The sequence below is a fragment of the Melanotaenia boesemani genome, chromosome 4 (assembly GCF_017639745.1).
Source record: "Melanotaenia boesemani isolate fMelBoe1 chromosome 4, fMelBoe1.pri, whole genome shotgun sequence".
Taxonomy (NCBI): domain Eukaryota; kingdom Metazoa; phylum Chordata; class Actinopteri; order Atheriniformes; family Melanotaeniidae; genus Melanotaenia; species Melanotaenia boesemani.
This window is the reverse complement of record NC_055685.1, coordinates 8,461,566-8,484,334: the sequence shown is the minus strand read 5'-3', so window position 1 is coordinate 8,484,334 and position 22,769 is coordinate 8,461,566. Positions and strand designations below refer to the sequence as shown.

The 22,769-nt window shown below is 40.1% G+C and overlaps 1 protein-coding gene across 2 annotated transcripts in view; it reads right to left on the bottom strand.

The window, feature by feature from the left end:
* The window catches only part of ntn1a (netrin 1a), a 76,376-nt gene extending 55,305 nt beyond the window's left edge, over positions 1–21,071 (bottom strand). Inside the window, exons 1-2 of one of the 2 annotated variants that reach the window (XM_041982057.1) lie at positions 20,840–21,071; positions 19,633–20,687 (exon numbers count right to left, since the gene is read on the bottom strand). In XM_041982057.1, coding sequence (XP_041837991.1) covers positions 19,633–20,656 — 1,024 coding nt within the window. In that variant the 5' untranslated portion in view covers positions 20,657–20,687; positions 20,840–21,071. The remainder of the gene's footprint in view (positions 1–19,632; positions 20,688–20,839) is intronic. The other variant, XM_041982056.1, reaches the window with a different exon arrangement.
* Between the last annotated feature and the right edge of the window lie 1,698 nt (positions 21,072–22,769).

Here is a 22,769-nt window from a genome sequence, read left to right as displayed (position 1 = left end):
GAAATCAGTCTGAATGTCCTGATATTTTTTGTCCCTCATGTCTTCCTAATGTTATCCTTTTCCATCTGTGAAATAGGTGCGCCACCCCTGCGGCTGCTGCTTCAGTCTGCCTGATCCTGTTTGTGTTTATATATTGTTACTGTCTTTTCTTGGATGGGTTGTACTGGAAGACATTTCGTTTTACTTGTGTACTGCACTTGTATAATGACAATAAAGTTCAGTCTAAGTCTATATTGACAAACATCATAAACATGTAAACAATCATGTTATTTTCAAAATCATAAAACATGATTAGTGTACTGTGACATTTTATTATAATAAAAGTTTAAGCAGCTCTCTAGTGGCGAGATTTCTTGCAGTAAAGCAGTGTTTTTTGTCCCTTCAGTCTTTCTCTTGTCAGTTCAGACAGAACGTAAACATGTCAATTTTGGAAAGTTAATAAGATGTTTTTCTTGTTCTCCTTCATGGCCAGAAAACATTTGCCTGCAAATATTCTAGCCACTTTGTAACTGAACACAGATAATATTGCTGAGGTAAACATTTGTTGATGGACAAAGTTGTTTTAATCCCTTTAGTCTGTTCGCGCATGCTAACCTCTAGCTTGCCAAAAGCATTTTCCACTGATGCTAGCCTTAAGCTAACTTATTGGTTTTTATACATTAATGTGTACTGTTACGTGATTTCACTGAGATAATGAATGTATTTTCAGTGAGATATTTACATATTTTCTGTATGTTTCTTTTTAGTTTGACAGTTTTCATAAGTAATGGTTTCAAAACTGATTCAGCCTTGGAGCTTTCTTGGGAACTATCTGCCAAGCTGTTGCAGCAGGTTAGATCCCGCCACACCCACGCAAGCAGCGGCGTAATATTTACATTACATTATTATAATCGATAATGTTTTGTCGCTGCATTGATGCAGAATTGTTGACGTTAAGTGCTCATCCTTGGACAATTAGAGACTTATGCTCTGCTCTAATAAAATCTTGATTTTATGTGCATAGCAATATCTGACATAACCGCCACACAGCTAATGTCCTTGATGTGATTTAAGCTAAATTCATATGTACAATGATAACTCTGCCAGCTCCTTTACAGCACAGCTCTCACACATTATGGGCTCGATGGGACATGACAAACAGCAGTGACACTCTTGGGCCACTTTTCTTCAAGAAATTTGACTGGTAATGATATTGGAGGAAATTTTGACATCTTCAAAGCAGTTTGTGACAGACAAGCAGGATGAGGAGTCAGAAGATTTCGCTGGAACTGACAGAAATCTTGCTGTTGACTCTATTGTACAAAAAAGAAAGACAACCCTGGGTTCATCCTATTTTACAAATAAGGAAACAGCATAGTGAATAACATCATTTGATGGTGGACCTCAAGGCTGATCCAGATAAATCCAGAACATACGTTCAGACAAATTCACCCTGGCGCCATGTGGCTGCCTTTTATTTGCATAATCTTTGTAAAGTATGGGAAAGTCAGACACAGATAAAATTATAGATCTATATAACAAAGACTTTTCTATGGCTAAAATGATCTTTTCCTCCATGTTGAAAGTGTTTGCAGACTGCATTGTCTAACTTGCTCTGAGCTCATCAGTCAGTCAATGAAGCCCCTTGCTGGTTGGTTGTGGTGCCGTGCGACAGGGACAAAAATTAAACATTTTCCTATGTTCTTGTGTCGCATCACAAGCCCCCATGGGCACATCTATGTGAACGAGCGCAGCATTTCACATGCATGTCGCCTGTCGCTTGGCTGGAGAAGGGCAGTGATTTTTGCCTCATCGTGCAAGTTCCATAGGAAATGAATGGAGAAGGCGCGACGTCGCCTCCCATGTGTCGAGCCCATTAGATATCTAGACCCTGTCCTCACACAGCAATATTGGTGATTCTCCTCTCTATGAAGCAGCTGATTTGTTTTAAAAGTTGCTATATCGGTTGCTTCTTGCTTTTTATTGAACAAAAAAAGTCTCTAAGGAGGTCTGTAAAGTTGCTAAATCTAGTGAGAAATCAGCTACTTTGGCAACACTGGCTATGTAGCTAAGATGGCTAACAACCTGGGTACTCATAGTATACATCATGTATGTGCATTTGTCACTGTGAATAAATAAATGAGCTCAAAACAGACAGAGTAAGTATGGAGGTTTGTGAGTTGAACATTTAAATAAAGCATTAGTAAATCCAGTTACTCACATAAATAGCTACATAGAACACGGGTGAAAAGTGTATGGAAAAGTCTTTAGGAATTTTTTTCAACAGGATACTTTCATGGTTTGCTTTCAACCCAGTTATTATTCATGTTTCTTTTTAAATTAAATTAGCTCTAACTTTTTCCTAAATTAACTCTAACTGTCAGAGCTAATGTAGGAAAGCTGTTCCCATTTCCATAATTTTGGTGTTTCCAAAACTTATAAAAAGAAGCACAGCTCATTAGGCTCATTTTCCTTTTTGTGTTTGAAAGACACAGAGGGAGAACATTGTGCGATCTTGTGGAAGATGTCTGTGACAGAAAGAAAGAAAGGAAGAGAAAGTGTGGACTCACAGCCCCTCACCCCACTTTGTGCCTTATCTGTGCGGGCTAATGAGTGATGGATTAACCTAGGATCACCTCTGGCAAATTGAGATGATCCCCCAAAGTACCCCCCTCAGAAGCCTGCATTCCACTTCACACAACCACAGAAACACAGACATGCATCAGTCACACTGCGTGCTATTTTCTGTCATATAAAACCTCCCTGTCCTAAAAACCTCAAATTCAGCATCTGTTATAAAGATTTAGGATTTTCTTGAAACAAAAACCAGTTTCTTTTATATATTTTTGTGCGTTTCAGATTGCAAAAATTAAAATCTCAACTGCAGCCTTAAATTATCAGCAAAAAGCAACTTGGCATGCACATCTCTCTGTCCCAAAAACAACTGTAAATCTGTGTGCCTTATACTGATCTCTGCTAACTCTGGTCTCTTTGTGCAACCATATCAACATGAATTCAGCTGCAGTTTTATTTACCAGCTTGTTTAATCCTCACAGGTTACTGTAAGAAAGGAGGATACAAAAGCTGTGACAAGACTCTGCTGCCAATAAGCAGACAATTACAGGCCAACACATAAATAACACATAAAAATATATACACACAAACACAACGCTGATTTAAAGGCATCCATGGAGACCGAGTGCTACAAACCTCTGGTGACCTCCTGGCTGCTATGAACACACACACACACAGATTCACACTGCCCGCGCAAAGACTTATATGGGAAAGACAAAAACATAGCTGATAAATCTCTGTCAGGTTTCACCAATAACACACACACACACACACACTCCAGAGGAACTACAGGAAAGTATTTTTTCTGGCAGCATGTGAGTGTGTTTGACGCACAATGAAATTGTTTAACTCTGCTTGATCTGTCGCAGGTGCTCTCTGAAACTGCATGTGTGTATGTGTGTGTGAAAGAGAGAAAAAAGATGGAACGTATAAGACAAAGAGACACAAAACATTTTAATCTACATGTTTGTATCTTTAACTGCTTATTAAACCTTTCCAACTTTATCGACACAACAGTACTATGCTAAAATTTTGAGCCAGGTTTCATGTCTTAATATTTGTATCAGGGATCCAGCCTCTTTGGTAATATTTTAGTTATTTCACACAATGTTTTAGAAGTACTTTCCTGGGCTTTTTGATAATCAATGCTTTTCTTTGGCTGTTGGGTGTTTTATCTCATTTTTACACTATTATACTTGACCAAATTTCAAGGTGATGTTTTTGTTGTGTATATGCGCCTATGAAATCATCATGAAAGCAAGGAATAAACCAATGTTTTGTCTACACATAACAGAAAATTTATGTAACACTTCATAAAACCTTAAAACTCCTGGAGCATTCCTGGAGCCGTCATTGTCTTGCAGCTTCCCAATGCTGAGAAACGGCACTTAGACATTATGTGACAGCTATGCTTTGCTTGACGGCACTATGTCACATGCCAGGAACTGGGTATCAACATACTGGCTGTTTCAGTAAAGATTCACAAGAGGACATGGCCAGAGGAAGTGAGGAACTGAAAGAGTGAAAGGGAAAGAGCAAGAAATAAGACATGAGGCAAAACTGGACTGACTTTTACTGGCTGGAGAGAGCTCAGAGAAGAGACAGAGACAGAGACAGGCAGGATGATTCGTTAGGGGGCGCCAAAGCGGGAAAATCTGCCAAGGTTTAGCAGTGAGGCGTTGAAGAAAGAGCTTGTTTTACATTACATCTATATATATTGTTTTCTCTTGCAGAGATGCATAATTTATTCTAATTTCTTAGTTCCATCTATGGAAAACATTAAAGGTATACCCTTTGATGCAAATTTTTTAAATAGTGCAAAGTTGTTGTTTTCTTTATTCCATTTTTACTTCTATAAATGTACAGGTATGTACATTTAAAATAACAGCGCTAAGTCTTTAAATGTGATTAAGTGATAAGATGTTCTGTGTATTTCTAGATTCATTGTGATTTGTAGGTGTAACAAGCGTGTAATGTTTTTGTAACAAGCTTGTTCATGTTTTTTTGAAAAGAACAGTATATTAAATGTAAACAACTTAATAATGTACAATGTTGCATTAAAATATTTGCAGTTTTTGTCATTTATAGGTTATTATGCTGTTATTTTACTGATCCAGCCCCAAAAAAATCAAACTGCACCGTTTGTGGTCCTTGAACGAAAATGAGTTTGACACCTTTGCATAAGATGTTCCACTGAGTTCAAGTCAAGTCTCATCATAATTGGTTTCTATGGAAGGGTGGCTGTCTAGAAGTCATTAATAAGGAAGGGAAACAGGTAGAAAAGGATGAGGTATGCAAAATGATACAAGAACTGGACTGAAAATCAGTGGCAACAGACCTTATGGAGTGATAAATCCTCCCAAGAGCCCAGACTGCTACATTGCTGAAGCAGTGTGGGATCATCTGGACAGAGAACGGAGCAACAGATAGCCAACATCCAAAGAAGAGCTTTGGAAAGTCCTTTAAGAAGCCTGGAGAACTGAAGAAATGAGAGGTAGCTCAAGACTTTTGCACAGTGCTGTACATCTACAGTGTCAGACTTTACAACATAGTTAACCAACAGAGACACTTTATTCTGCAAAGTTCCAGCTGGTTGCAGTTCACTCAGATGACGACAGCCATAAGCTACAGAAACAACGGGGGGCGCTCTAATCTGTCCGGCAGGCTGCTGCACAGAGGTGCAACTTCATCAAGCCATTAATCATCTGTAGCTGTGCGTCTTAAGGACCTGTGCACTGAGCTCACTGTGCTCACGCTCGTGCTTGGTGGTCCTGTCGGCGAGCAGTGCGACTGTTGCCAGAGCAGTTTTTGCCAGGATTTTCACCTTGAATCAAATGCTGAGCTGCTGCATGTACAAAAGCCTCATTTTCCTTTATTTCTCTCTCTCGTAAGAGTTTTTCTTTCTTTCTTTCTTTCTTTCTTTCTTTCTTTCTTTTTATTCCTTTTTTTCCATTGTTGTTGTTGATGCTGTTACAGCCCTATCAGCTACAAGGAGATTTGGAGGAGCTGTAACAAACTGTGCCAGGGCTTTCATTTTTAAGTGCGAGCAGATTTGGGTAATTGTAGTGTAATGTAACACATGCTGAACTAGCTTCACTACCTCTTGTGATGTGTTTCTTTTTACCTGGAAGTACAAGAAAGAAACCAACATGTGTAGTTTTTATGTTTCAAACTCAAGCCAGGGTACAGCAAAGAGGAATTCAGCTCCTAAAATCACTTCCCTTCTTTACTTGCTTCTTTTTTATTGTCCTTTTTTATTTTGCATACAGTCCACACTACATGTTTGCTCTGGCTGCAAACATTCGCCCCTTTCTTGGTAACCTGCTGCCACACAGAGGTGATGAGGTCATCAGCCCTGATCTTTAACAGCACCACTGGCTGCAACAACAGGATCGGGTCTCACATAAACACATGCTGACTGCCTTCCAGCTCCAAAAAACCGCCAATGCCTTCACATGTATAATCTCTCTGCTTCTTTTAGCACATCATTCACACACACTATTTTCCTAAACTGTTTACAGCTCTTTTTATAAGCCTTGTCGACAAGAGAGAGGGCACTCTGCTCACTCTATCATTACAACGAGTCAGGATTATGCTTATGGCAAATTAAAAGACCCACTCTGTAACTTTTCAACCTTAAAACTTTGCAATCCGGACTCGTTTGATGGCACAGTGACATCAATTATCTGCATTTCTGAAGCCGTCGCTCTTTTCTACTGTGTAAAGGCAGTGTTGTGTTAGTTACTGAAAAAAAAGTAACTAAAAATTCAATCTGTGGGCATATATATATATAGATATATATATATATATATATATATATATATATACACTCTGCTGTTCTCCTACTCTTTATTATATATATTTTTATGTACATATTTCCTTAATTGTTCATTGTCACTTTGTCTCTCTACTTTGTCTTGTTACTTTAAAAAAGTAATTAATTCTAGTTACTAGATATTTTTTTTAAAAATGTTCAAATATGTTCCCTTTAACTGAATTTCAAATTCATCTGCATGTTTATTCATCATAAAACCCAAACTTTGGTCTGACTAATGAATGAAATGGAAACCTAATGGAATAAATTACTAACAGAAAAATCATGGACATTAATCTCAGGCTGCTGGACGTCGATGCTCCGTCTTCACCTGATTCTAACGGCTTACAGCCATTATGAAAAAATAGTGTCTGGTTATGATGAACATTTCTTACAATGTTCTGGATTTTTATCTCTGTGGAAGAAAAGTGATGTCTGTGGTTCCAGATTAAAAATCTTCCTCTGTTTTCTCTAGACTTGCTATTGCTGCGTCTTCTGGTCGTTTGTGTGCGTGAGAATTTGCAAAGAGGAAAGTGTTTGCTGGTGAAAAGATGCTTTACCAGAACAAAAGAGGCATGGCTCTTTCATGGCGAAATTGATAATAAAAAGGTCTACTGAACAAATAAAGGCCACACATCAGCATTATTTATCAGGTTGGAACATTTTCTAAATTTCTCAGAAAACCAACTCTGATAGTTTGTTCCTCCCATGTGGTCAAAATGGGCGTTCTCGTTGATCAAGCCGTTGGATCTGAGTGGGTCATCCGGCTGATCGCATGGTTTAAATGGAGTGAAAACTCTGCGATAAAAGGTGCGGACCCACTTCATTTGTACCTGGTTACAACACAACACGGTAACTATTCTACTCTAATGTTCACCCACCCAAAACCAAAATGAATCTCATTTTACAATATTAACACGCTGTCAGTAACATTTTTCCTTCAGTAACTGTAACGGTGTTGTAGGGGGGTGCCATTTTGGACGGTCGAGGTAACCAAGGAAACGGGCTGTGGATGCTAGTGCTTGAAAAAAAGACTATTGTTTTCAAGTTTCCCATTCCGCATCAAGGAGTTATTGCTTTCTAGTGGATAGCTGTGAGAGAATGAAGAGGGCTTTATAAAGGGAGCAGAGGAAGCCCAAGTAAGGCCTGGTACACACATAAAGAATATTGGGCTGTTTTTGTCCTGATTTTCCCCTTCCCGACCAAGGACAGCAAACGGCCGATTATCTTGATTCTTATAAGATTTTCCTATAAAATTATCACTTGGTCTGAGGTGTGTTAAGAGTAAATTTGTCCAGATAATCAGCTCCGAAACAGGTCATGACTGACAATCGGAAATTTTGAACATGCTCAATATTTACGACCAAAAATCTTCACATGAGTTGTAACTGTGTGGATTGTGACGTGGAATGGAGTGTAGCCAATCAGAGAGCGAGCTGACTGGGGAGCGAGGAAGGATATAAAGTCCATGTTCACGCTGTCTCCAGTCTGTTATTTTTTTCTGGATTTGTCTGTCCCAAGACCAACATCATTAGTTTATTATGTATGTCCCCAGCAATGCTGGGTGTTGTGTTTTCCAGTTGTTGCCATGGTTCGTCTTTTTTGTTTTTCTGGTTGTTGCTGTTTTTTCTTTGTTGTTTTTCTGGTTGTTGCTGTTTCTTCTTTGTTTTTCTGGTTGTTGCTGTTTCTTCTTCGTTGTTTTTCTGGTTGTTACTGTTTCTTCTTTGTTTTTCTGGTTGTTGCTGTTTCTTCTTTGTTTTTCTGGTTGTTGCTGTTTCTTCTTCGTTGTTTTTCTGGTTGTTGCTGTTTCTTCTTTATTTTTACGGTTAGTTACTGACAAAAGTAAAGGCGTACAGTAATGTGTTACTATTAATACTGGTCTGGAGAGAGATCACAGTACAGTTAGGATGCAAGATGGATGCCGAATTAGCTGTTGACAGACTTGCGTGTCACTGAGAAAATAGCAAAAGTTAAGTAGTACATCTTTAAGGACTGATGACAAGATTAATGAGCGTTGCTGGTCTGTGTATAAAAGAGGTGAGCTAAAAGAAGAACTTATGAATCATGTCTATTTAAAGGTCTTTAGTTAGGACTGTATGTTTTATAAAAAGAAAAAAAAAGCTGCTCAAGATTTTATTTTAGAGATGATAAACTGAGTCAGAGTTCAAGAGATTATGCACAAATGTCTGCATTGCATTGCAAATGCATTGTGGGTAATATAGGAAACAGGTTCTGATGAGGGAAAAGCAAAACAGAAAAGTTGATACGGCATGTGCAAAAGTCTTCAGCCTTCCCTCATTTCTTCCCATTTTGCTTCCAAGAAGCCAAACTATCTTATCTCTCAAAGTTTGTTTTTGAATATCGGAGGCTTTATCACACATTTTCAGTCCAGTCCTTGTATCTATTTTTATAGGAGAGTTCTTTCTTTGTTTAGCCACTTAATGCTGACCTATCAATTATTCAAGCAGGAAAAAGGCACCTAACTTAATAATGACCCACTACTGTGTCCACACACAACAGACAGCTGAACCCATTTAAAACTGGACCTTAAGGCCACTGGTGAATGGTAAATGGTCTGTAGTTATATAGCACTTTTAACCAAAGCGCTTTACATGTACGTTACATTCACCCATTCACACACATTCACACACTAATGACAGAAGCTGCCATGCTCAACCATGACCCATCAGGAGCAATTAGGGGTTTGGTGTTTTGCTCAGGGACACCTCGACGTGAGCTCTCTGGGCTGGGATCGAACCGGCAACCGGATCGAACCTGTCAGAGACACAGAATTAATCACTGTGATAGGCAAAAAAATGGTATTTTTACACCAACAAGGTGATGTCCAAAAGCTATTAGCTGAAAACTTGGCATATCTCAGTGTAGTGCACAGTGTTTTTGTTGACAAAATAATAGGAAAATGAAAAAGTAGATGACAAAACAGTTACAAAATGAAAATATATTCATAAAGAAAAAAAAAATTTAATTAACGAGATGAACAGTATGAATGTCCTTAGGAAATTGGAGCAAAAAACAAACAAACAAAAAAAAACAACAACAATTAAAGACCTGACAGATGTGATGTGGACCTTAAGTTCATCCATATTCTGTTTGCTGAGGCCTCATTATGAACGGTCTCTCAGTGGCTGTCAAGAAGCCTTTTTTAAGGAAGGGAAACAGGGAGAAAAGGCTGAGGTATGCCAAATGATACAAGACTAAAATCAGTGGTAACAGGTCTGATGGAGTGATGAGTCCTCCAGAGAGATCTGACCTGAACATTACTGAAGCAGTGTGGGATTGTCTTGCCACAGAGATTGGAACAAAAGTCAACCAACATCCAAAGAAGATCTTTGGAAGGTCCTTCAATAAGCCTGGAGAACTATTCCTGAAGACTGCTTAAAGAAAATACAATAGAACATTGAACGTTTTCGAAGTTGTTGAAGAATAAACTGGTTCAGACCAAATATTGACTATCAAGTTCATTAGAATTAGACAAGTTGTTTTTGCCTTTCATACTGTGTTTCCATTTATGTTAGTACATATTTCAATTTACTAAAAACTCCTACTTCTTATTTACCTGGTGATAAATGAAGAAATGAGAGTGTTCATGACTTTTGCAGAGTGCTGAATTACTGGCATTGAGTTTAAGTAACAGACTAATAGCCAAAATAAAGAACCAGCATGTTCAATTACAGACAAAATCTACATTTGTCAAACAATTTCTTTGACAATGAAGCGTGATACCACCTGTAGTGGAAATTGAAATGTCATGTTGCCTTCTTGCATTATTAGAGGTAATGAATAAAATTATGTGGCAACATTAACAGACAGACTGTCTGATTAGCGTCTGTTGCGCATGTGTTACAACATTCATCCACTGATGCTAATCACAATACATGGGAGAGACAGGCATGGTGTGATTCATGCAGAGAAGCACCAGAGTGTCTTCTGTCTTATGTGTGAACACAGGCAGATTTTGTCTGGGTGGGTTTTAATTACCCCTAATCACTTGGTTCCCTCAAACTAAACCTTTCCATTGCACACAAACACCTCCCTCTCTGTCTCTCTTTTCTCTCTCTCTCTCTGTCTCTCTCTCTCTCTCTCTCTCTCACACACACACACACACACAGCTGCAGTTCATGCCAAACCCACAATACACCCAGATCCTCCCTCGGCTAAGACAAGCTTTCACTATGGCATCAAGTCAGCAATTAATTCATTAACAGACGTCTCTGCGGGCGCTGAAAAGCTGCTCTCATCCTGGACAGAATTACTGTTTGCATAAACACTCAATTGCACACAATGTAGACAAAGAGACACATGCTCCGGAACAAATATGCTGTACAACGTCGAGTTGAGAAAACAAAGACAAACACTAACATGTGAACAGGTAAAAGGCGGGAAACAAAGGCAGGTAGCAACAGTAACTGCAAGCTAACATGACAAGTAACCTCTCTAAGCTTGCACCCATTTCTTGACTTCAGCAGCTAGCAGCACTTTTGCAGATGTTTGGGAGCCATCCGAGTCATGTTTGAACACTCTTTTGCTAAATGCGAAGTGCATTTAACTTTTTGCACCTAAGGCGAACTGCCATGATTGAGTTCTCTGAGGAGGACGCCTTCCAGTGAAAATAATGAAACAGCTGTCATCGCTGCAAAGAAAGCCTACTTCATGCTACATTTCTGTCTTGAGGATATAACTGACAGCATTAAAAACATTGTGCAGAAATGTGGGTTTTAATTCTGCGTGATGCAGTGCTGTTTTATTTCAAAGGCATTCAGCAGTGATAACTCTGAGCCTAATGAATAACTTGATGATGATGATAGCCTGAGCTCCTGGCCTGGTTGGGTGTTGTAATAAAGCAGCCACAATCCACGGTGAGTCCGAGCTCCACAGAGGGTGACAAGAGGAAGTGAGTTCAGGCCTTAAGCCAAACAGAGTAACGCAATATGGCTTTCCACCAAAGTGTTTCTCAAAAGGAAGTCTGAGGCCATATTTCTGGTACGAGCAGTGAGACCTGCACACACACGTGCACAGAGATGCTGGCTTGAAATGTGGGCTCACACAGCAAGCAGGATCTGTGTTGAATTATGTGTTGTAGCCAAAGCAATGAAACAAAACCACGCCGCAGATCTGCTCATTTTTGCCCAAAGGACACTTAACCAGACAACAGATACACAGGCTGTGAAACTTCAGGATAGATTTTTGCCTTTTCTGACAACCAAGTACATTCCATCATCTCAAGCATTGTGACCTGAACTTCGTCAACGGCAGAAAAAACATCATTTGCAATGAAAATGATCCTTTTGAGCTGCGCTGATATCAGACAACATGCGGAAAACTCTGGGAAAACACAGTTACGGGCGTATATTCATGACAGCAGCCTCTCTTGTATTTCTCAAAAAACACACACACACACACACACACACACACACACACACACACACACATTCTATCAGAGCATTTTTTGATATAAAATAATTTCCATGCTTCAAAGAGCTGTCAAGATTTATTATATGGGCAAAACTGGAATTTCATCAAGATTGAATGGCTTCTTGAACAGACCGCATGACAAGCAACAACAAGCTCCAAAATTCCAGCTCGAGAGGGCTGCTGCCAAGTGCTGACATTAATAGCTTCAAGATCTCCGACGCTTTGACACACTCAACAGTATCTACATTATTTGTCACAGCTATTGCTTCCATTTCAGGCAAAATGATGGCTAGTAAGAATGATCTCATTCCTGGGCAATGTGTAGTCTCTGGTTGTAGAAATGCACAAATTAGCAGTTCAAGTTAAAATAACTTTCCATTCTTTTACTTTACAATTTATTTCTTTTCTTAAGTTGAAGTAAGAGTGTCTTAACTGCCGCAAACAGCTGTCAGCGCACTCTCAGATGGCGAATCTGGGAGGATTTCTAGAGGAGCGAAGTAAAAGTACTTATAGTGAGGCCATGGAGGAGTGAATTTTGGCTATCTGAAACAACATAAAACTTCAAGAATTGCAGAGCAATAAAATAAGTTTGTCTTTACCCTCTTGTGAGCAGCTCCTACATTAGCTCCACCATCAGAATTTCTCTCTGATGCTTCAAACTGGGAACGCTCTGACTCGGTCTACTGCAGTGTAAAGCTCAGCCGAGTAGAAGTACAGTTAAAACCATCAATGCTCGATGCAGAAGACAGATATGCAGACAGACAATTGACTGCTGCGTCGTTTACATGCATAATTGGTGTGTTTCAGGGGCCTTGCTGATCTGTCGCTTGATGCAGCAAATGGAGCAATACCATCGGAAACCATATTGTCAGTATAGCTGACATGCGACCAGAAAAAGGAACAAACCAGAGAAGAGGAGTAACAGGAAAAAGAAGTAAAAGAAGAAGAAGGAAGAAGATTAGGGCAACAACTAGAGATGATGGGAGCATGTGAAGAAAGGCTTTGTTGGTGTGTCAGACTGGCAAACAACTTTATAACTGTACATTACCGCCACTAACTGGTGTCAGAAACATCAGAAAGTGGTAGGGAACTGAACTCAAAACCGCCCACTAGTGGATAAATTGACTTCATAACCATGGAAACGTAGAAGACGCATGGAAGTATGAAGGGTGGTGACATATGACAACGCTTTAAACGGACGTACCGTACATAAGGGAGCATAAATGGGCCTTTAGAGTTCAACCTGGCCATCGTCCCAGCAAACATGCAGATGATTTTAATCAATTTATTTTCCAAAATATGCTAGCTGCTGTGAAGCTGTGGAATTAAAAAAACATTCAACATATTCTGCAATTAAAATAGGAGATCATCCTACATGTAAGTTTACTTAAAGCAAAGCGACATTTTGAAAATGCTTTTAACGACAGAGTTGACACATAGTCTCATAGCTACGTTCAAACTGCAGGTCTTAACCCTCTGATGCATGAATTATTAATAAACACTGCTACATTTTTGCGCACATACAATATTTTACTTCTACAGACATGTACAGCGAAGATTAACGTCCACCGACGCTGCTAATTTGCAAATATACCATCCTCACCCATGCATATACTAGAATAAGTTAAAACAGGTTTTCACTGTGGTGGACAATTTGCATCAGCTTTCCAACCTTGAAACTCTGCGTTTCTGACTTGTTTGATGGTACAGTGATATCTATACTGCAAATTTTGGAGCTGTCGCTGCCCAGCAGCATCCCGAGGCTGAGAAACCGCACCGCACAACTTTTTCTTTGTGGACGCTGCATGATGTTGCAGCCAAATTTTGCTTTATGCACCATGTCACATGCTTAAAGGCAGATATAAACACATTGCCGTTTAGAACGCGCAATGTGGCTGATTCAACAAAGAAGACAAGGAAACATTATCGGAGGAAGAAAGGAAAAGAAAGAGAAAAGGGGGTAGAGCACGAGATAAGACAAGGTTCAAGCTAAGACTGTTTTATACTGGCTGATATAGGGCACTTTTTTCTGCGGTGTGAACATAATCTTCATGAGATACCTTTCGATTTTATTTATGACTGTTTTGGATAAAAGTGCAAAAATATTGAACTTTGGAGTTTCTGCATCCGTTACATTCAGGGAACTGCATTATCTGAGTAAGTTAATCAGATTTTTGAGAGCTTTGATTTTTAAGGTTTAGGTACATGTTTGCATGGTTTTTAAGTCTGCTAACATGATAATATGTCCTTATCTGTCATATAAACCTCTCACAACAGTGTCACACATACCCACTCAAGCCCCCTCCCCAAATATCCCTGTAAATCCAAAATAGATCTACTTTTCCATCTATGTGACCCTGCTATCTATTTTTGATGCAAAAGCTCAAGGCTCAAGGACCAGACACAGCATTTACCTTCTGTGCTAAACCAAGCTGTTTAATCTATTTACAGTCTTTTTACAAGCTGAAATTCACACTTAAACCTTGTTGTGGTTTCAGCAAACCACCTGGCATCATCTGCCAACACACAGTTGACTGCACGTGCATCTACAAACCAGAAGAAGTTTGACTGTTTTCTCTTTACCATACATTTATCAGCACCATATCAATGACCTCACTATATATGTATTTTTCATCATTACTGGGTCTATGTTTCCTGCAGTTTGAGCTTCCAGCTCTGTGACAGCTTTTAACAGCTGTGAGTATTGACCAAGGTTGAAAGTTCACCCATCCAAGCCTTTAAATTTCAGATGCAGCAAGCTTTTAAATGCCCCGCATAGATTCCCAGTAAAATTAGCAGAAGGCTGTTTGACAAGCCTTCTCACCCTTATGGACACACAAACAAACACACACTCTTCCAGCTGACAGCAAGGCTATTGGTACCATGTGGGCAATTCACCACACATTTACAGACCTTTGCTGCAGAAAGGTTTTCATTATCACTGCCCTCCCACTGCATATGAGTGTGTCTGTGTGCATCTCTTCTGGCTGCCTTTTTTAGTGTTTAGTTACAGCACTTGATATACCGTACCATCAGCCTTGCTTACAGTATGTGCTGGCTTGGTGACCATGTTTCTGTCTGTTTGAGAGATACAGCAGGTCTGTGAATCTAAAACAGAAGGCTGAGACGCTCGTCTGGGCCATGCGTAACTTATTTCTGCACTAGTTTACAAAACCAGTCATAAACACTGATAAGAGCTCATGGAAAAAAGGTTCTTGAAGGGAGAGTGCCCCCCCCCCCCCCCCCCCCCCCCCCCTTATTTGAACTTGCGGCTGAAGACCTGAGACCTGAAGACATGTGCATGTGCTTTTGTGCGTGAATGACCAGAGAAAGAGATGAGTGAAGTGGTGAAGGTGAGGAATAGTAATGCGGTGCAAAGTGCAAAGCTACTCGGTTTATTCCCAGCTTTGTTTGCTGTGACGGAGTCTAACAATGTATCCTGCCGCTACCTTTGAAGATGAAGGAGGCCGCTTCATAAAAGTGCATGACGGCGAGTTGTTTAAACATCAACCAGACCTTTGGTGTGAATGGTACCAAACAAACAAAACAGGAAAGAAACATCTGAGGAAAGCCTTGTACAAGCTCTGTTGTACAAATGGTAAGATTCAATTCATATGCATAAAAAAAACCAACAAATATAACAGCACATCTGATTGTGAGACAAAAAAAAATCCAATAAGCAAAGAAAGATCCTAAAAGAAACATTCGCCATCCACTGTTTCCTCTCTAATATCCACCAGCATGTGATGTTTGATGGCTTTGTGGCTTCAGATATTAGTTATCAGCACCTGACAGAGGACACATGAACCCACCCTCAGTCAAAAGCAGGACAGATGGAAGTTCAGTGGCTGTGTTGCATTCCAGTCTGTTTACAGCATAATTTGCATTTCTGAATTATGGTGGAATCTGTGCGGGATTTCATCTTTTATTGTTGCAGAAAGTTTCTGGACTGTGTACAAATTTCCATTTTGACCTTGCCTTTGAAATTTGGCAAAATCATGAAATAGATCACCGCCTGCACCATCGCCGGAAAGCACGCCGGCCACCACACTCCTCAGTTGTTGCTCTGGAATGATCTGAAAGCCTCATTAAGATTTGGGCATCTATCCATGAAAATAATAAAAACATAAAGAACTTCTCAAAAGGATGGGAACAGCTGTTTTTAAGCATTAACATATGTTTGCTTGAACTTTTTGCAGTAAGAAGACTGTTTTAGCTCATTTTCTTCTAGCTCATGTAGAGCATTACAGGGCGTAAAAGCAACTCAAAATATCTATATTTTTCTCTCCCAGTGACTGTGGCTTAAAAACTTGGTTATTTTAATGGGTATCAAATCAGCCGTGCTAACTCCTCTGCATAGCTTGTTTGCTTCTGTCACTCAGACACCACTGAGCAGCACCTGGGAACAATTGAGTGTACTTTGTGCTTTTCGCTGTTCAGATTTTGATAAAAGGCGGAAAAAAACAAGCATATCTATTAAAGTCATGTAGGGGATTTTTGGATAAACGAAATTGTGTATATATTTATCCTGTAAGCAAATGGAATCAGATGCTCCTCTATTTAGTTTTGTCCAGTTCGGTCATCTCTACAAAGAGTTTGGTCACTTTCCAGACACCAAAATAAAACAAAAGTTCAGATATCTTGTTGGTGGAGATGGTATGAAGCCTGTCAGAGCCTACAGACAATACTCTGGGATTTTAAATGTTGGAATACCAGCATGGCTTCCATTCAACCCATAAAAAAATTCCATGTTTTCATTTATATTTAATATTTCCCTACACTGTAATAGGATACGACCCATTACGACATATTTCATATTTCAAGTTTTATTATGTATTGGCAATTTTATCATAATTTTTCTAATATAACACAAAACTTCCACCCTTGGCTTAAGGACTTAAAGCCTCATTATGTGCAAAAGGACACAGGCAAGTAAAGCCACAACACTGGGAGTTTCTAAATGAAAAGTTTTTCAGTCTTTAAAACACCCTTTACAATAAATTCCTCTGCTGGCCAAGAGGCCATGGGGGTGTCGTTCTACAGCCATCCTAACACATTTTTCTTGCCTGTTCTCCAGTTTACATCCATCTCTTTCCTTTTCTCTCCATCATCCTCCGCCCCTCCTTCCAACCGTGCTGCAGTGTGCGGCGCAGTGCCGTTAGCCCTCATTCTGCATGCCTTCAAGCTGCCGCTCTCATCTACCTGAATTATTCAACATACTTTCTCCTCATTGTTTTTCATTTCTTTTGAGCAAAAACCAAGTTAACTGCGAGACTAAAATGTATTTTAAGGATCAAAAATCAAGATTCAAGTTGTTTATTTGTCACATGCACACGCAAGATGGCAATCACAGTTATAGTTGATGTGTACTACACAAAGTGTTCAGCTGAAGCCCTGTCACCATCCTGTACTTGTTGGTATTCCTGTAAAGCGTTTAGCCTGTAAGACCTGAGATAAGGGCTCTTGCTGCTACAGAACTGTATGGCTTCTATATAACTTCACTTAACACCTCTGAAGCGAGGCTGAAACAGCTCCCTGATGGAGCTGGTTGTAGAACTCATTGCATTAGAAGCATTTTTTTCAGCTGCAGAGTCAATAAGCCAAATGGATTAAGACACACACCAAAGAGCACATTAGTAACCTATAAGATCCCGATAGAAGTAATCACTAAAACAAAGGCAGACCTGCACATTTGAAAGCACTTTTTAACATTTTTTTCTTTTTCTTTTCTTTTTTTTAGCTGTTTTTGGTAGGAGGGGGATGGTCTGTCCATTTTAGGAGAGTCAAAGTTCCCCACATCAACAGACATTTTATTGAGCACAGATTGAAGCACTTTTACTATTAGCATCTCATGCAGCAGCAGTCACTAAAACTTATCACACTGAATAAACCCACACCAATAAAACCAGCAACTATAGAAGAGTGTTTCTTCTCATAAAGACCTGAATTTCTGCTACCTTGCAGAAAACACAAAACATACAGCTTTTGTAGCTCCAGTCTAAGACTGATAAAAAAAATGATAAAAATAGATCAAGTGTAATTTTAAATAAATAAAAAAACCTTATTCACAGTTCATTTGACTGCTTTTACAGCTGATTGTGTTGATATTCAAAAGCTGTTTAAAACTCCAATCATATCTTTCAACCAGGCAGTAAAATATTTAGAAAATATTTAGAAATATTTTTACCTAAGAGTCTGTATTAATTATTCTGTTGGTATCCACAATGCAAGTGCTGAAAAATGACTTTCTGCCTCTTCTTGGCACGGTATGCAACTGGAACTGGTTGGGCTAACCAAACTTTAAAGAGCAAAAAACACTTTTAAGGTTGCTTTCTTTAACCCAAAGGGACTCACAGTATGTACAATATGTGGACATTTCAACAAAACTGCCGTGTTGATTTAGCAGCATGTTCACATCTCCCGGTTTTGGTAATAGATGACAACAGCAAACAAAAAAGCCTTTTCAACAGCTGCCATGTGTCAAAGTGGTTGACATGTGCTGCGGCTGTCAAACAATTTGAGCCTCTCTTCCTCGGCAGGCCTGCGGCTGAATGGAAAATGTAAGGCTTTGAACTGGTTTGTGTTGGATTTGTCTTTCTGTGATTTTTGGAGTTGCATTGAACCTTTAGTGTCTGTGTCTATCATCAAACATCTCCCTGCTTGTCCTTTTCTTTCTCTCGTCCTCGCTGTGGTTGTGCACCTCATCAAACATCGGACCACTGCAACTCTCTGCTCATTTCTCTTCCACTTTTCTATCCAAAAACTCAAAATAGAATGAAGGGAAAATACCATGAAAACATTTGGTATTAATATGGTATACAGTTTTAGTGCTTTGTGAAGACAGTCAGAATAAAATTCCCTGAAAGAAAGTTTATATGAAACATTAAAGATAAGATAAATCATTTAAATAATCTGTACAAACAGTTACTTTTCAGATATTTCTTGCTTTTCTTAACAGCATCTCAAATTAAGAACCAGCAGGAATCTGTTCAGATTGATTCAGAACTATCTGTAATTTAAATGCACATATTTGTACAGATTAAAATAAATAATAAACTAATGTAACTATGTGATCACTTAGCAGCTAAACAGTGTTTTCAGATAACTGAGAAATTATTTTAACCTGCTTTTCTTTTACAGCATCAGCTTGATGAGGCGTTTTCTTAAGGTTTCTTGCTTTGCTTTGATAATCAGCGGGAATACTGCTGAACTCAGGGAATTTCCAGATGTGCTCTAATTGTTATTTGACATATTATTGAAGGAGAATCAACTGAAATGGACTTGAATTCGTTTTTTTAATATTACTATCTCACCTTTAGCCCTCCAACAAAATATGTTGGGGTTTAATTGACATTTAGCTTATTTCCTATTTTATTTCTATGTTAAAAACTATTATGAGACAACAATTACAGAGATAAAAGGTGAGGTCTGCGTTCAATTATCGCTGCGGTATTTTTTCCCAAATAAATTAAAAGGCTTGGTTTTCCAGCAGCGGTGACTTCGGGCTGGGAGAAATGTCGCGGTGGACGATTAGACTCAGTGGTTCCGTTTGAAGTGGTGAGAAAGCTTCCATTATGGCCTACAACAAGCTAAATGGACTTTCAAATTGCATTTTCATGCTGCGTGAGACTTAAAGCCAGTATGATACTGGAGAGGTGCGCCACGACTATTTTATTTATTATTTGCTGCGTTTATTATTATTATTGTTATTATTATTATTATTATTATTATTATTATTAATATTACTATTATTATTATTATTATTATTATTATTATTATTATTATTATTTCTCCAAACAACCCAGTCATCACACACTCGCTCCGGGACTCACCGACACACTCGTTGGCCTCCCTGGCTGTGGCTCTTTGCCACGGTCTGTCATAGTGAAAAGGTTTGCACCTGTCGCACTCCGGTCCGGCCGTGTTGTGCTTACAGTCACACACCTGACTACCGTCCCGGTCCTTGATGCACCGGGACGCGTGCCCGTTACACTTGCATCTCCCTCCGACCTGCAGGTCCGACACGGCGTAGAAGTACGAGTCCCGCGCCAGCTCCGAGTCGTCTTCGTTCTCGTCACCGAAAGTGTGCAGCCGGCTGAAGACTACTTTAATGTCCGTGGCTGTGACCCAGTCCTGCAGCACCGGGGAGTTGTCGAAGTCGTGAGCCGACGGCCTGCCGTCCAGCGTGCTGAAGGCGATGAGGCCGCCGGTCAGAGGGTACATGTCCGTGTGGGAGTCCGTGCAGACGGCCTCCTGCTCGTTCTGCTTTGTGATGACGGCCCTGCTGGGCTTGTTGTACATCTTCCTGCACTGAGCAGAGTAAAACTGAAAGGGGACCCAGGTTTTCCCGTAGTCCATTGACTTGTAGATAGCCATGGATTCGGGTCGCGGAGAGCAGAACTGCAGGCTCACATATGTGACTTCAAACTTCTTGCCGAGGGACAAAGTGAGCGTGACATTTTGCGGGAACTGGATAAAGTTCTCGGATTGCCAGCAGGTGAGGTTGTGAGGGTTGTTGAGATCCGTTAGATACGCCGGCGGATGGTACTTCTTGGGGTCGGACGCGTCGCAGGTGTGACAGTTCCTGGTCCTCTCGTCTCCTTTCTCCGCAGATGTCACCACGCAGTAGCGGCTCGGCGTCTTGCCGCAGGTGCTGGACACTCTCACCTCCTTACCAAAGGCGGAGTTGACGAAGTCCGGGATGCAGCGCCGCGGGTTGCCGTGCTCGTCATAGCAAGGGTCTGGAGGAGAGGTCTGCGCCGCGAACAGGCTCATCCCGTACCCGCCTAATGCGCGCGGGCAAGATATGGATATAGCGAGCAGCACAGACAGGACAACATCCACAGCCCTTATCATGGTAGGTCCGGTGGTCCCCAAGTGTGTGTAGCTGTAAGAGAGAGGGGGGACACGGCATGCACGCGTGCAGGAGAGAGTAAGTTAGAAATTACTCTTATTTAGGCGCTTTTCTAAATAAATAACTGGGACATCATCACAGATTGGTCAGGTTTTGTAGAATAAAACATATAAATAAGATCTTACCTGCAAGTAATTTAAAATAATGTAAGAAAAAATAAAAATAATAAATTGGAGTCTTGTCTTAATCAAGCGCACACAGCTCCTCCTGTTTTGTTTGTTTCTTCCAAGATTATGCGTAAAACCAGAGGAGCGGCTGGACTTAAGAGTGCTTGTGTCCTTATAGCAAGTCTCACTCCTCCTGCCGCTCTTTTCAAAATCCCTTTCTCTCCCCCTGCCGCTCTTTCACTCTCTAATCTCGCTTGGCTTTGCTTTAGGTCAGCTCATCCTGTGAGGGGTGACACCAGGCGGAACAACGACGTCCACTGGTGGCGCATCAGAACACTGACGTGTGGGGCGAGGAGGGAGGGGGGAAACGCAGTTTACCTCAGGAGCTAAATCAGAATGCATTCCCACAACTCACATCTGAACGGGCTACTGTACATTAAATTAGGACGATTAATACAAAAGGGTTATCAAAAGGCAAAATAAAGATGGCTCATGTCAAGATTGAGTATAAATCCACAGAAGCATCCACGGAGTTGGCTAAATTAAAGGGCCATATTTAAATACATAATATTCCAGGCAATGACTTATAAAACATTTGATTTGTGTAGAATAGGAAAGTGAGGATCTAAACGGACTTTTTCTTGCAGGGACCTGTGACCACCTCTTGAAAACGAAAACATTTTCAGAGCAGATTTAACTTGAAGTCCTGCAGCAGCTCCATGAGACCTGTTGCCTGTCAGCTCTAAAAGTTATCGCGCCATCTTGTGGCCACGGAGGGGAATCCCTGAAATTCAGCACAGAACAGCGGGATGTCTTGTTTGCTCCAGGCGGGGGAGGCAGAACGCCGCTTATTAAATAAACAATACAACACCAGTCAATGGCGAGAGGGTTTAAGTGGAAAAAACAAATATGTTTGTATCAGTCTTGTTTGTTCTTTTCACTCTGTAAAAATCCTGTGACTGTTTTGCTCAAGTGCAGGAAGAATGATGAAATGTCATCCAGTGTTTTTTGACGCATTTGGCTGATTCTAAGCAAAAACAAAAAAATAAAAGTAAAAAAAAACAAAAAAAAACAAAACAAAACTCAGTGTTCAGTGAAATCATCAACAATGAATGTCATGCCAGACACATTCACTGGTAACTTTATTATGTCCATCGTACCAAGTTGGACCTCCCTTTGTCTTTATAACTGCCTTAGTTCTTGGTTTCAACAAGGTGTTGGAAACCATCCTCAGAGATTTTGCTCCATAATGACATGACAGCATCACAGTTGCTGCAGATTTGTCGGCTGCATCCATGATGAAAATATCCTGGACCACCACATCTCAAAGATGCTCTATTGTGTTTCTTAAACTTTTTTTCAGCAATATATCCACTGTGGAAACTATTTTTCTGTCAAATAGCCTACCCCTGTAACCAATGCAACACTTAAAGAAAAAAAAAATTGAAACAGATGCTGTACCCTCAGGGCCTTATTTATGTACATTTTTATCCAAAGAAAAACTGTAACATTTCAAACATAAAACAACCATATTCCAAACATGCTGAATCTGAATAATCCATAACTACAGTCATGTCAATAAAAGCACAGACTGAAAAATGTGTCAACAACATTTAATATGTTTTCCCTCCTAACGTTTTTCAGACCAGGACATGTTTGTTAACGTCGTCGTTACCAACTTATCAAACAAAAGCAGCGAGTTGTGGGTTCAAGTTCAAGAGTCCAAGTTTTCCCACAACTTGTTCAACGTCTGTTCGTTTGTTATCTGTCCTGCAGCAAAATGTGTCATCAGATACAGATTCTAGTTTTTCTGCTGTGTTTTTGTCCACACAGCAGCAGGAGGAGGTCCAGAGACGGTGGAGGTTTTTTAGGCTTTGAGCAAAGACACCACAGAGGAAGACTCTAGGGCTTTTGATGATGTGTTGGAGGATTTCACATCCTGTCTTAA